We start from the raw sequence: 15560 nt of genomic DNA, 5'->3' as shown, positions 1-15560 counted from the left end.
TCTCACAAACACAATTTATTTGAAAATCGATTACTAACAATTATTTGAAACATAATAATACCTTTGCGCGTTCACTTATTCTTGAAATCGTGCTATTTATTTCAGCTGCTGAAAAAAAGGAAACAAGAGACCATTTCTTAAAAATTCCTTCTGAAGAACATTTTTGTGTCCTTTGGCCACAATTCATTCGATATATGTGATACAATTATAGCAATAACAAAAAAGTTTCTCGCATGGCGAATTTTGCTCTGCGCGAATTATAAATGCGCGATTTTGTAGGGCCTGTTAAAACTATACTAATACCAGGCATTATATACGCATAATTGGAGGCGCATATCATTCTAGTTTAAGACACCGAAAGGATTATAATGATATAGTTCCTAGAAAAAGAAATATGACGATGTAAAGATTGAAAAACACGGATTTACTAACATCGTTTTATCTTCAATACTTTAAACCCAAAAATTAATTATTTTTAGTGTTATTAAAAATTAACGTACACCATAATTTGATTGTGTGTACTATTGACAAGCTCCCATTGAAATTCGTGGCTCTATGTTGAACGGATCCGGAGTAAAAAAATAAATAGTGGAGCCGCGCACGGATTTTCCATAAGCCGTAATGTATTTCATATGACTCCTAACGTCACGTGACTTTTTCGAGCGCTCCGGCCTGTAAGTATCGTAGGCCTCGATTAAACGCGTTGTGGCTTTACAAGTGCCGTGCGACTTGTAATTTGTATTTTCTCGCCATGGAAAATACAGATACCAAACAACGTGGCACTAGAACAACATAGGAGCAGCATTCCATAAGTGTGGACAATTTAGAAAACAAGTAAAAAAGTTTTCGCCCTAAGGCAAGTAACTTTAGCGCATTTTCCATGCATTAATCAGTAGTTCCCAAAAGTTCACAGAATGGACATAATGCACATGCGCAGTCTAATTGTTATGATATTTCTTGGTTCAGGTGCCAAATACGATTATCTTTCCTATCTGTTATTACAATTTCTCTATAAATAAGAAATGAAATTTGACAGTTGCGCAAACACACTGATGTTTTCAATATCCGGTATACCATAACCTATCGGTAGGCTACGGGATATATCTTGGCTACGGGTATACTTAGTATACTTATCTTTACTAGAGACATCTATGTTTAAAATTTCAAAAAAATATCTCTATAAATAGGAAAATTAACATTGCGCAGTTTAATCGTCAAGATTTTCCTTGGCTCAGATGCCAGAGCTATACGCTACTGAATGCAAAAAGAACGAACTAAATATCTTGGAACTCTAGGAGTAGTTAAGGCGTCGGACAGACGGACAGAGAAAGTGGCTGCAATAGCGCACCCAACTTCTTTGGAAAATACGCTAAAAATGCCATGTTAGTTCATGAAAAAACTGCTCCAAATGATATTAAAAAACTACATGAATTAACAGCGTTTAAAAATTCGTATTCAAACCATCAACCTGCCATATTTGAACGGGTGAAATACACTTGCTAAGACTTAACAACAGCACTTTACCTATTGCTAGGGTAAAGCAATTGAATTGTTAAAATTTTAGACAATATTGCTAAGTTTGTCAATACAGAATACCACTTTGAACAAATGTTGCTCATCTAGCAATTACCTCCGCTATTAGCAAGTTGCTAAGGTTATTTTAAGTTACAGAATTGGGCTGTCTATACTTATATAATAAATAAGTGCTATATGTGTATTTTGTTTTACTCGTAGATCCGTGTGATGTTACCGATTGCGGCAAAGGAAGTTGTTACGTCGAAAATCACATGGGACTGTGCTCATGTTTGCAAGGATTCACGCTAAGCAATGGACTATGCGTTGATATCGACGAATGTCTAACCAATAATCCGTGTCACCGATCTGCTACGTAAGTATGCATACTCGCGCCGATTCACATTTAACTGTCTTAATTGTAGCTGTCAAAATTCGCCGGGAGGCTTTACGTGCGTCTGCCCGGATGGCTTGGTCGGCGATCCGTTCGTGACGGGATGTCGCAAACCTGGCGATTGCCTCTCCGATGGCGATTGTCCGTCGTCCGCCACCTGCCTTGAGAATCGTTGCAGAAATCCGTGCGATCGTCCAGGAGTTTGCGGCCGGAACGCCGAGTGTGTGGCGGAACTGCACGCGGCCGTCTGCAGATGTCCCGTGCAAACGAGAGGCGACCCGCACGTCGAATGCTCGGCGATTGAGTGTCTCGATAGTAACGATTGTCCAACGGCGAAAGCGTGCGTCGATTCGAAATGCGTCGATCCTTGCTCTTTGGTTAAGGTCTGTGGCCAACATGCCGACTGTGTGTCAGCGAATCACGTGGGCGTTTGTAACTGTCGCGCCGGATTCTCCGGTGATCCTCACTTGGGTTGCGTTCCAATTTTGTACTGTGCCGATGATGGTCAGTGTCCTGGTGGTAGTAAGTGCGCCGCCGGTGTCTGCACCTGTAAGTACTTTATATTTAAATTGTTCTTTAAATACGTCAACTCATTTCAGCAATATGCGCAACTTCTCGCGAGTGTATCCAAGATCAGTTATGTATTCAAGGAATTTGCCAACCAACTTGCAAATCAAATTCGTCGTGCCCAGAATTTCAGTTTTGTTCAAACAATATATGTATGCAGGAGTTTAGGTGTCACTCGGATGGTGATTGCTCTTTGAGTGAAAAGTGTATACGGAACTCTTGGGGCCAAGCTGAATGTGTCGATGCATGTAGTGGCTATATATGTGGTAGAAATGCAGAATGTACATCTCAAAATCATCAAGCAGTATGCAGTTGTCAACCTGGGCATTATGGGAATGCAAAGGATGATAAAGTTGGTTGTCGTAAAGTGGAATGTGAAACTGATAGCCAGTGCAGTAATGACAAATTTTGTGAACAACACATGTGCAAAATTGCGTGTTTGGCCCGGAACCCTTGCGGGCGCAATGCACTTTGCTCCGCAGAAAAGCACAAACAGCTTTGCTACTGCCAACCAGGTTACACTGGTGACGCATACAAAAGTTGCCATTTAATCGATTTCTGCGCCGATACACCTTGTGGACCTGGAGCATCATGCCATAACTCTAGAGGATCATTTAGATGCCTATGCCCATCAGGAACAGTTGGTGATCCTTACAACGAAGGATGTCGCACTGCAGTGGAGTGTAATGTCAATTCCGACTGTCCCAGCGGAGCCGAATGCGTTAAAGCGAACGGAATTCATAAATGCAGAGATGTTTGCCAACACACAATCTGTGGAGCGAACGCCGAATGTGTGGCTGTAGATCACGTTGGTCATTGCACGTGCCTGAACGGGTATATTGGAAACCCGGCAGATATCAAAACTGGTTGCACACCCAAACCAGTATCTTGCCATACCACATCCGACTGTCCCTTGAACACCTACTGTTACGGCGAGATTTGTAGGCGTAAGTTTTTACTTTGTATATCCAGCTTGTTTAATTTCATATTTAAGCACCCTGCCAAGTGGATACAGAATGCGATTCAACTGCGAAATGTATTCAAGGCCAATGCTTAAATCCTTGCGAATCAAAGTCAGCATGCGGCATTAATGCACTCTGTAAAGTCATTAACCACGCGAGGCAGTGCTCTTGCCCCGAAGGGTTTATGGGAAATGAGAATGTCGAATGCATTAGAAGTATGTTCCTCTCAATTTTTCATTTTCTCCATTAAAATGTTTAATTTTAGCACCAACTGCATGCGATACCAATCAAGATTGTGCGACCGGACTCATCTGCCAAGATAAAACCTGTCGTTCGCGTTGTACAAATGATAACGAATGCGCATTTAACGAAAAGTGTCTGAAGGGTATCTGTATTTTGACATGTCGCGTCGACAACGATTGTTTCTTAGGTCACATTTGCTTACATAACAAGTGTGTCTTGGGATGTCATTCTGATGACGATTGCAGTGGAAGTGAATCATGTCGAAGCAATCGATGTGTTAACCCGTGCTCTGAATCTCCATGTGGACCAAATGCTTTGTGTACAGTCTCGAATCACAGGGCAACATGTTCGTGCGGAACCGGATTCGTTCCTAATCCCACCGCAAAGGTGGCGTGCGTTCGTTCGCCTGCTCAACCGTGCACCGAAAATCGAGGATGTCCCTACGGAACCACTTGCATGGATAAACAGTGTAAAACTGTATGTTCTTCCGACAAGGGCTGTTTAAGTAATGAACGCTGCGACGTACAGGCCGGCATATGCAAAGCTCTATGCAGACGCGACGACGATTGCAGAACGAGCGAAATTTGCGAAAACCTGATTTGCTTAATTGGCTGCAGAAGCGATAACGGTTGCGCATCAGACCGAAGCTGTAGCAATAACAAGTGCATCGACGTTTGCTCTTCGCCTACATCGTGCGGGACAAATGCTGAATGCAAAATTGTTAATCACCAAAAAGTGTGCACCTGTCCTCAACCGCTGGTAGGAAACGCATTGGAATCGTGCCAGCGACCTTTGATAGGTTGCTCTTCGGATTCGGAATGCAACTTTGGAAACGTTTGCTATGGTGGATTGTGTCAGAAAATGTGTCGCACGTGAGTATTTTGACAACTGTTTCAATTAGCTTGCATTGGCGTCAATCATAAAGCAATTCAGATTTGTGAGGATTCATATCCGTTACTGTATACAGTCACTATTTTCGATAAACGTGAAATATTTGAGACAATAATTCAACTCAAAATTAAGTTTTTGTTACCTATAGTAGGCTCGTCAAGTCCCATTTATTTTGATATTGTACCTGAATTCTTTCAATAATTGGGTTGGGAACTGTACCTAGCAATGATTTTCCAAATGAGCTCTTCTGAAAAGATGTATATCCTGTACTGTTTATGCATGATCTTTGATATCCGCCAAATACCTGAAATATTGTTTGATTACCTTATTCTGATATTTCCCTCTTTGGAAACAATGAGGAAGTACTGATGAAAGCAGATTATCAGTAGGTATTCAAAATGCATCTCGATCCCAAAAGGATGGAGGGCGGATATATCCTACCTTAGTATAAATAATTGTGACTTTAAATGAGCTTTATCTTTTATTATAGTCTTTATGATTATCACTATTGACTATAAGTGTATATCGGATGTGTACATATAATTTCATTTTATTACGCAAAACTTCCCAACACGGTATGATCTCGACCCAGAATGATTCGTATCCGTTACCATGTGTCGTCGCAATTTTTGATAGGTACCAATATCTGAAATAATAGTAACTACAACCCACAGTGGGCCTTACATTTATCGTATTCGTAGTATCCTTAAACTTGGAACTCGGTTCCTATATTCCAATATTTCGCTGTTTGGACGTATTTAGGAAAGCAAGCTCGAATGCAAATTATCACTACCAAGAATAGACGTCATGATGTGCCCTTCTTATTTAATTTTTCACCAATATTACGACAAGCCCCAGTGTCCCACCTAGGGGGAAACAACTTTGAATTTTTGGTGTACACCCCTTTGAATTAATTTGAATTAACATGAATTAATTTAAATTAGCCTGAATTAATTACAATAATGTGATTTAATTTGTATTAACGTAAATTAATTTGAATTATCGTGAATTAATTGAATTAACGTTAATTAATTTGAATGAATACGAATTAATGTGAATTAGCGTAAATACTTGTTCCTCTTAAGAAAAATTCGTTTCTAAAAAATCATCGATTCCTGAAAAAATTGCCCTTATAAATCTCCAGAAAATTCGCTTCAGAAAATTTGGTTGCGCTTAAAAAATCGCCCTTGGAATGTTTCATCCCTAAAAGCTTCTGCCCGGAAAAGTTTCTCACTGGAGATATTCGCTATAGAAAAATTCTCATCCTGAAAGTGTAGCCTCGAAAAAATCACTATTGTGTTTGATCTTCAAAGACTTGTTCCCGGAAAATTTCTTCTGGGAAAATTCCCTATGGAAAAATCCGCTTCCGGAAAATGTAGACCTGAAAAAGTCGCCTTGGGGATACGCGCACCCGAAAATTCTTTCCTGGAATAATTGTATAACAAATTTTTGTGTCCTGGAAATTTAGCCTCGAAAAAATCGCCCTTGTAATATTTGACATTAAAAACACGTCTCGCCCTGGAAAATGCCTGTCCTGAAAATGTAAACACGAAAAAATCGTTCTTGAAAAACTTTTCCCTGGAATACATGCGTGAAAAATTTGCCCCCAGAAAATTTAGTCTCGAAAAAATTTCTGTTGGAATATTTGACCCACAAACGCGTCCTGACAAAATTTGCCCTGGAAAATTCGTGTCCCGAAAATCGCCGATTCCCGTAAAAAATCGCCCTTAGATCCTGAAAATTCGCTAGGAAAAATCGCTCTCATTAAAAAAGGCTGGTAAAAATCTACCTTCGCTAGAATACTTGTGTGAATAATTCCAGAAAACTTGATGCGCTCTAAAAATCGCCCCTGGAATATTTGACCCCTAAAGACTTGTCCTCCGAAAAAAATATACGAGACAAATTCGCTATGAAAAAATAGCCTTTTTAAAATGGTTCCGTGCAAGATTCAACCCGTCAATTCATACAGGGATAATTCGCCTCTACGTATTTTCCTCCCGTAATATTTGCGTGAGAATTTCAAATTTTCGGGAGGGTTCTTCCTGGAAATCTTCTTGCCTAAAAAATTCGGCTACCGAGTAAAATCGTCCTTGGAATATTTGACTCCCAAAAACAATAAGGAAAATTGTTCTGGGAAAATTCGCTATGGATAAATTCTCTTCCGAGAAATTTACCTACGGAAAATGTAGGCTCCCAAAATTGCCCTTGAAACGAATCGTCCAGAAAACGAAATTCATCTACAGAAAATGTTGAAAAAAATCATCTTTCGATTATTTGGTCCTCAAAAAATCGTCAAAGAAAAATTTGGGTTGCCCTGGAATGCTCGCTTAAAAAACTCGCCCCGCAAACTTGCGTGGAAAACTTGTCCCCAGAAACGTAAAAAAATCGCCCTCGAAATATTTGACCCACAAAAATTGTCTCCTCAAAATTCGTCTTGTGAATATTTGTTGTGGAAAAATTCATTTCCAGAAAATTCGCATACGGAAAATTTAGCCTCTAACAAAATAGGCCTTGGAATATTTGACACTTACATAAAATCTCGTCTCCAAAAAATTCGCCCTGGGGAAATTCTCTATGGAAAAATTGTCGTCTTGAAAATTTAAGATAGATAAAATTGCTCTTGGAAAATTTTTCCCTGGTATGCTTGTGTAAAAAATGTGTCCCCAGAAAAAATCCGCCGTTGAAATATTTTACTCGCAAACTCTAGTCCTGGTAAAAATTTGCCTTGGAAAAATTCTAGATGGAAACAACTTTGAATGTTTGGTGTACACCCCTCTGTGTTAATTTGAACTAACGTTGCTACCGGGTAAATGAAAACGGTTTTGTTGTCTTAATGTAATGGCGGATACATTTGAACCGATACCCTTTTGCTATCAGATATGACCCTCATCATCCTGTTACCTTGACTTTGTTTATCCTTTTGGTAATAAATTTGAATTAAAGCGGCAAAAAAATTTAACTTTACATAAAATTAAGTGAAACCGTTACAACGTGAATTAATTAGAATTAACGTGATTCAATTTGATTAACGTAAATTAATTTGAATGAACGTGAATTAATTTGAATTTACGTGCATTAACTTGAATAAGCATTTTGCGTGAATTATTTTGAATTAACGTGAATTAATTTGAATTTGAATTTTTTGTGTACACCAAAAGTGGTACGTGTTTCCCCCTAGAGCCCCACATTAGATCTATTGCAGCAGTCTGCGTATCCCTGACCGTTTATCGGTTCAATTGTTGATTGGCGTCAAATATTTGTAATTATATTTTCAATTTTGGAACTTATTGGAAATAGTTAAATATATCAAAAACTGAATACAGAGTGAAACGTTTTATACTGCACTTATTTAAAGTCAGGCCAGAAGACTGTACACAAAACACCAAAACAAAAACCTAGCTAGCTCTTTACCTTACTTATTATCCCAGCACAAAACTCCTTCCCAATACAGAAGAGAGATTCGACTCTGCTCTCAGTTAAACTGTTAACTTCTATTATATATTGGGTCAGACCAAATGCCTTAAACTCCAAACTGAACAGCAAAATTTTGAATAATTAAAATGGACTTTGGGCAAGCATCCAATCGAAACAGTTGAATTAGAAATGAAGTCATTAGAAGGAAACACACGGAAATTAAGTGAAAGTTACATAAGTGCGATTTAATTCTAACACACACAAGGAAAATGACACAAAAACAAACAATTATTACACGAAGACATAAAATTAAACTTAATTACTTACATTACATGTCACGTTGAAAACACACTCATGGGGGCGCCGACAACCTCTTTTTTTTTAAGTACCTTATTAGATGGTCAAAACTTTACGACAATCCTCTAGCACGAATAAATTTGACACGTAGAATAATAATTAGCCGCGAACTCGGCTTCCAGCTACGCAAAGGGAACTTCTTCTATCTTCAAACTTAAAATAAACGTAATACTGCCTTGAACTTGGCTTAAGGCTGATTTAAATTTTCAAAGAAACGTGGTTCTGCGTTAAGTGAAGCAAAAAGCGACGCTTTTCCTGTGCAAATCCTATTTAAGGCGATACCTTTCTTCCGAAAATCCAAATTACATATAACAACCAATTATACACAGTTAACAACAGAAAATATCTCCTCAATTTACGTTAAAAAACCAAAATGATAGAGGTCGAATAATTTTACTAAACAAATTCTTATCAGACATTAATACTAGAAAAAATAAAAATTCATCTCTTTTAACTACACAGAAAAGGCGATAAATCACATCCACCTGTCAATTAAATTAAATATTTTACAGATAAAGACCAATACAACATTCTCGGAAATTTCTACGTTAAATAAAAATAAAAATGTAAACAAAAATAACATTGATTGCTTTCTCGTATGACAATAATTTTCGTGCCATTGCATAGACCAACGACAAATGATAAAATTTAATTATGAATGTTAATTACATAAATGGAGACCGCCCTTGCCCATCTTAATTAAGATTTCCAAAATTTTCATTCTGCCATCAGACGAAATATAACCGCATGCTGGTTGAAAAAGATAGGATAATTAAAAGGTTTATTTTTTGTAGGGATCAAAACTGTTTATCCGATGAAAAATGTGTGAAAGGCGTTTGTAAAGTAGTGTGCAATTCGGACGCCTCATGCGGGACGAATCAAATTTGTGAAAATCGCCTCTGCGACTTGGGTTGTCGAAGTGATCACACTTGCCAAAAACAAGAAGCTTGCATAAACAATAAATGCCAAAGTAAGTTTATTTGTCGATTTTCTCGCAGCTATAACTTAGCCGATATTTTAGATCCGTGCAAAGGTTACAGCTCTTGTGGTATCTGCGCCGACTGCAGCGTGGTTAATCACGTTCCTCAGTGTAGTTGCCCGACAAACTATTTGGGTAATCCTTTGGTCTCTTGTACACTGTCTATGGTGCAATGCGATGGAACGTGCGAATGTGACGAGGCAGGGTATTGTACGAAGAGTTGTCGAAATAACAGCGCCTGTTCGTGCGGAGAAATATGCAAATCCGGGCGATGCAGAGCGAAATGTTCTAATTCGAATCCTTGCGCTGCGGGCCACACCTGCAGAAACGGAGTTTGCTTTGCCGGCTGTAAAGTAAGCGCCGAATGCGCTAATGACGAATCTTGTATCAATGGGCGATGTGAAAATCCATGCAAAACCAAAAATGCGTGTGGACGTAACGCCGTTTGCAAAGTATCTGAACATCGTACGATATGTTTGTGTCCGGACGGATACCAAGGAGAACCCAGCAAGTCTTGTACGCCCTATGAATGTCGAATTGACAGTGATTGTGAAATAAATAAAAAGTGCGGTCGCGATGGTGCATGTAAAAATCCATGTTTGGAGAGAGGCGCTTGTGGTGTCAATGCTCAATGCAAGGTTGAACGCAGGAGAGCACAGTGTTCATGCCCACCTGGTTATGTAGGAAATGCAAAGATAGAATGTAAGCAAAACGTGATTGAGGTATGTTCGAAGAATTCCTGTGGGGAGAACGCTAAGTGTAAAGAAGTGAATGGAGGAATTGAGTGCATTTGCCCAGTGGACTGTACTGGTGACCCCTACAAGAAATGCATTTGTGGAGAGGGTCGAGTGAACTTATGCAAAGATCAACTTTGTGGAGTGAATGCTAAGTGTAAGGTTGTCAGAGCGAAGCCTCAGTGTTATTGTCCGCCAGAATATCCATTAGGAGATCCCACCATTGAATGTAAGTCTCTCAATATTTACTTTAGGCGTTAAGTTCACTGTGTGTCTTAGGTTCATTAAAACCTGGACATGTCGATTGTCGAACTGAAGGATGTGGTAAGAATGCGGAATGTATAAGAGAGCAGGCAGACTTTGTCTGTCGATGCCCACCTGGAACCTCAGGTCAACCTGAAGTTGAATGCTACAGGGGTGAGTCCCCTTTTAATCATTTATCACCTAACACTCACATACATTGTATACAACTGATTGCTTTATTTTTATATCAACGAACAATGTTAGTTGTAACAACACAATGTACAAATGTTGCACTGAATGTTCATAGGACTGTTGGATTTGTACATAATCATTTATTACACATTACACATGCAATATAAGTAAGGTGTATGAAGTTGTGTGGAGCACACTACAATTAGTTTGATGTCAAATTCATGCCAAACATCGTCTGGTATAAATGAGGCATTAAGCCATCGTTTCAAAGCACATCTGTTTCAACTTCACGCAACTCATTATTACTTATGTGGAATGTACACTTCAGGGTTCCAATCTGTCTTTTACAATCACTCTGACACTCCATTTGAGATCACATTCACACATTCCATGCACACATTCGTAGTATAGCTAATGTGTACAGCTGCAGTACAATAATGCATTTTATTGAACTGCACCTTGAATATAAGTCAGATTGGGAACTATGAAAGGAGCATTCTCACATTAACCTGTATATTAGTATACCTCTTGAATTGACTTAATGTTGTTGCTTGTAAATATTGCAGCTTTGTTCAAACTTTGTTGAGATAGCCTCTTTCATCTCTCTCATTCTCTGACTATCTTCATTACATTAGCATGTATTGTTTTGTATTGTGAGATATTTCCTTTCACGGTTCTTACAATGGCTTTCTTTTCTGCGCATCCCTGATGTCTTCATAGATGCGGAATGTAATAGCGACTCGGAGTGCCCTAACGAAAAAGCCTGCATCAACGACCAGTGCATAGATCCCTGCAGTTTAAGGGGCGCGTGTGGTCTAAACGCTTTGTGCCAAACGGTACAGCACCGACCACGATGTTCTTGTCCACATTGTCACGTTGGTATGGCTAATACGGCGTGTTATCCGGATCCAAAATGTGACAACACTCCAACACCGCCTACAACTGTATTCTGTACCGCTAACACAGATTGTCCAACAACTTTGGCATGCAATAGTAGATCAGGAGAATGCTATAGCCCTTGCAAGGTACCTTCGTTTAAATGCAAAGGTAATAAAAAATGCGAAGTTCATCAGCACCGAGCGACCTGCGTTTGCAAAAATGGTTTTGTCGTAAACGAATATGGCGAAATAGCCTGCGCCCCTGACAGTACAGAATGCTTGCACGACACCCAGTGTGCATCAAACCTAGCTTGTATTGAAGGGCGCTGTCAAAGTCCCTGCACTGCACTTAAAAAAGCTCCATGCCCTCCTGAAAAGGCATGCGATGTGTTAAACCATCGTCCAATTTGTATTTGTATGAAAGACTGCAGTCCCTCTATATCAATATGTTTGCGAGACAACGGTTGTCCTTCGTCTCAAGCCTGCCGAGCCTTACGTTGCGAAGATCCATGTGCAACAGCAAATTGCCCTCCAGACACTCCATGTGTTGTAGAGGATCACAGACCAATCTGCAAATTTTGTCCTCCAGGATTTATATCAGATTCTAAACACGGATGTCTTAAAGGTAAACATTTAATTTGGATTACCCAAAATCTTATAAACTACAAAGAAGCAAAAATAAAATGTGAAATTGCTTTTGGTTGAAGTATGCATTATAGACCCATTTTCTGCTACGACGTACTTACAAATTAAAGTCAAAACAAAAAATATGTTTGGCACTTCTATATGTTAAAAAATGTAAATTAATTATCTATCCCCTTTATTAGAAATCTTTCATAATCACTAATGAAACCTAAATTAGATTAACATGATAGACTACTTACTAATAGTACCTACACAAACATTTTAAAACTTTTTTTTGTATGTATATAATTCACAGCTGGCAATACAACAGATGAAACCTGCGCGAAGGATGATGACTGTAAGCAAACACAATCCTGCATTAAAGGCTTATGTGTAGACATTTGCACAAACAAGTGTGGCAAAGCAGCAATCTGTCAAGCACAGGCACATAACGCAATTTGTTTTTGTCCACCTGGATACGAAGGAAATGCATCAATAGAATGTTTTCCCTTAATATACACCAACACACCCACTACAATGTCCCCTTATTTTCCTGATCAAACCACACTTTCTATACTAACCAATCAAACTAGCAGTGAACCTACGAAAAAAGATATTGACGTTGACTTCAGTACTACTATGGGATCTACAATTACAATACAACACACACAGACGACGGACACTACATTCCCAACAACGCCCGACACATTCGCACCCGCTACAAAACTAGATAATACCACTGAAACGACTGTACCACAAGGTTATACCATTCCCATGGTTACAGTGACACCAGAAAACGTTAGCACTGAAAAACATAAGCCTGTTCTCTCCGAATACACTACCGAAACGGAACACACAACTACACCAAAAGAATATACTACTCACAAATATTCCGAAACAACTGGAACACACGAAGGTTATACCGTTCCTGTGGTCACAGTGACACCAGAGCATGTAAGCACTGAAAAACATACCACTATCTTATCACAATACACACCTGAAGCACCGACAACCACACCAAAGGAATATACCACTCACAAATATTCCGAAACAACTGCACCACATGAAGGTTATACCATTCCTGTAGTTACAGTGACACCAGAGCATGTAAGCACTGAAAAACATACCACTATCTTATCACAATACACACCTGAAGCACCGACAACCACACCAAAGGAATTTACCACTCACAAATATTCCGAAACAACTGCACCACACGAAGGTTATACCATTCCGGTGGTTACAGTGACACCAGAGCATGTTGGCACTGAAAAACATATAACAATACCTTCGGAATATACTACTGAAACAGAACACACAACCACACAAAAAGAAAATACCACTCACCAATATTCTGAAACAACTGCACCACACGAAGGTTATACCATTCCCGTGGTTACAGTGACACCAGAGCATATAAGTACTGAAAAACATACAACAATACCTTCGGAATATACTACTAAAACAGAACACACAACCACACAAAAAGAAAATACCACTCACAAATATTCTGAAACAACTGCACCACACGAAGGTTATACCATTCCGGTGGTTACAGTGACACCAGAGCATATAAGTACTGAAAAACATACAACAATACCTTCGGAATATACTACTGAAACAGAACACACAACCACACAAAAGGAATATACCACACACAAATATTCTGAAACAACTGCACCACATGAAGGTTATACCATTCCTGTAGTTACAGTGACACCAGAGCATGTAAGCACTGAAAAACATACCACTATCTTATCACAATACACACCTGAAGCACCGACAACCACACCAAAGGAATATACCACTCACAAATATTCCGAAACAACTGCACCACATGAAGGTTATACCATTCCTGTAGTTACAGTGACACCAGAGCATGTAAGCACTGAAAAACATACCACTATCTTATCACAATACACACCTGAAGCACCGACAACCACACCAAAGGAATTTACCACTCACAAATATTCCGAAACAACTGCACCACACGAAGGTTATACCATTCCGGTGGTTACAGTGACACCAGAGCATGTTGGCACTGAAAAACATATAACAATACCTTCGGAATATACTACTGAAACAGAACACACAACCACACAAAAAGAAAATACCACTCACCAATATTCTGAAACAACTGCACCACACGAAGGTTATACCATTCCCGTGGTTACAGTGACACCAGAGCATATAAGTACTGAAAAACATACAACAATACCTTCGGAATATACTACTAAAACAGAACACACAACCACACAAAAAGAAAATACCACTCACAAATATTCTGAAACAACTGCACCACACGAAGGTTATACCATTCCGGTGGTTACAGTGACACCAGAGCATGCTAGCACTGAAAAACATATAACAATACCTTCGGAATATACTACTGAAACAGAACACACAACCACACAAAAAGAAAATACCACTCACAAATATTCTGAAACAACTGCACCACACGAAGGTTATACCATTCCGGTGGTTACAGTGACACCAGAGCATATAAGTACTGAAAAACATACAACAATACCTTCGGAATATACTACTGAAACAGAACACACAACCACACAAAAGGAATATACCACACACAAATATTCTGAAACAACTGGACCACACGAAGGTTATACCATTCCTGTGGTTACAGTGACACCAGAGCACGCTAGCACTGAAAAACATACCACTATCTTATCACAATACACACCTGAAGCACCAACAACCACACCAAAGGAATATACCACTCACAAATATTCCGAAACAACTACACCACACGAAGGTTATACCATTCCTGTGATTACAGTGACACCAGAGCATGAGAGCACTGAAAAACATACAACAATACCTTCGGAATATACTACTGAAACAGAACACACAACCACACAAAAGGAATATACCACTCACAAATATTCTGAAACAACTGCACCACACGAAGGTTATACCGTTCCTGTGGTCACAGTGACATCAGAGCATGTAAGCACTCAAAAACATACAACAATACCTTCGGAATATACTACTGAAACAGAACACACAACCACACAAAAGGAATATACCACACACAAATATTCTGAAACAACTGGACCGCACGAAGGTTATACCATTCCTGTGGTTACAGTGAAACCAGAGCACGCTAGCACTGAAAAACATACCACTATCTCTTCACAATACACAACAGAAACGGAAAACACAGCCACACAAAAGGAATATACCACTCACAAATATTCCGAAACAACTGGAACACACGAAGGTTATACCGTTCCTGTGGTCACAGTGACATCAGAGCATGTGAGCACTGAAAAACATACAACAATACCTTCGGAATACACTACCGAAACAGAGCACACAACCACACCAAAAGAATATACCACTCACAAATATTCTGAAACAACTGCACCACACGAAGGTTATACCATTCCTGTGGTTACAGTGACACCAGAACATGCTATCACTGAAAAACATACAACTATACCTTCGGAATACACTACCGAAACAGAACACATAACCACACCAAAGGAATATACCACTCACAAATATTCTGAAACAACTACACCACACGAAGGTTATACCATTCCTGTG

The 15560-nt window shown here is 39.2% G+C and overlaps 1 protein-coding gene across 1 annotated transcript in view; it reads left to right on the top strand.

The window, feature by feature from the left end:
- Positions 1-15560, top strand: part of LOC116176069 — a 176383-nt gene that overhangs the window by 75986 nt on the left and 84837 nt on the right. Inside the window, 9 exon segments of the mRNA XM_031494536.1 lie at positions 1735-1888; positions 1938-2455; positions 2506-3420; positions 3468-3650; positions 3701-4550; positions 9135-9310; positions 9362-10282; positions 10333-10470; positions 11209-11991. Coding sequence (XP_031350396.1) covers positions 1735-1888; positions 1938-2455; positions 2506-3420; positions 3468-3650; positions 3701-4550; positions 9135-9310; positions 9362-10282; positions 10333-10470; positions 11209-11991 — 4638 coding nt within the window.

The sequence above is a fragment of the Photinus pyralis genome, unplaced genomic scaffold (genome assembly GCF_008802855.1).
Source record: "Photinus pyralis isolate 1611_PpyrPB1 unplaced genomic scaffold, Ppyr1.3 Ppyr1.4_LG7, whole genome shotgun sequence".
Classification (NCBI taxonomy): Eukaryota; Metazoa; Arthropoda; class Insecta; order Coleoptera; family Lampyridae; genus Photinus; species Photinus pyralis.
The sequence above is the reverse complement of the archived record's forward strand: the minus strand, read 5'-3'. Positions and strand labels throughout refer to the sequence as shown.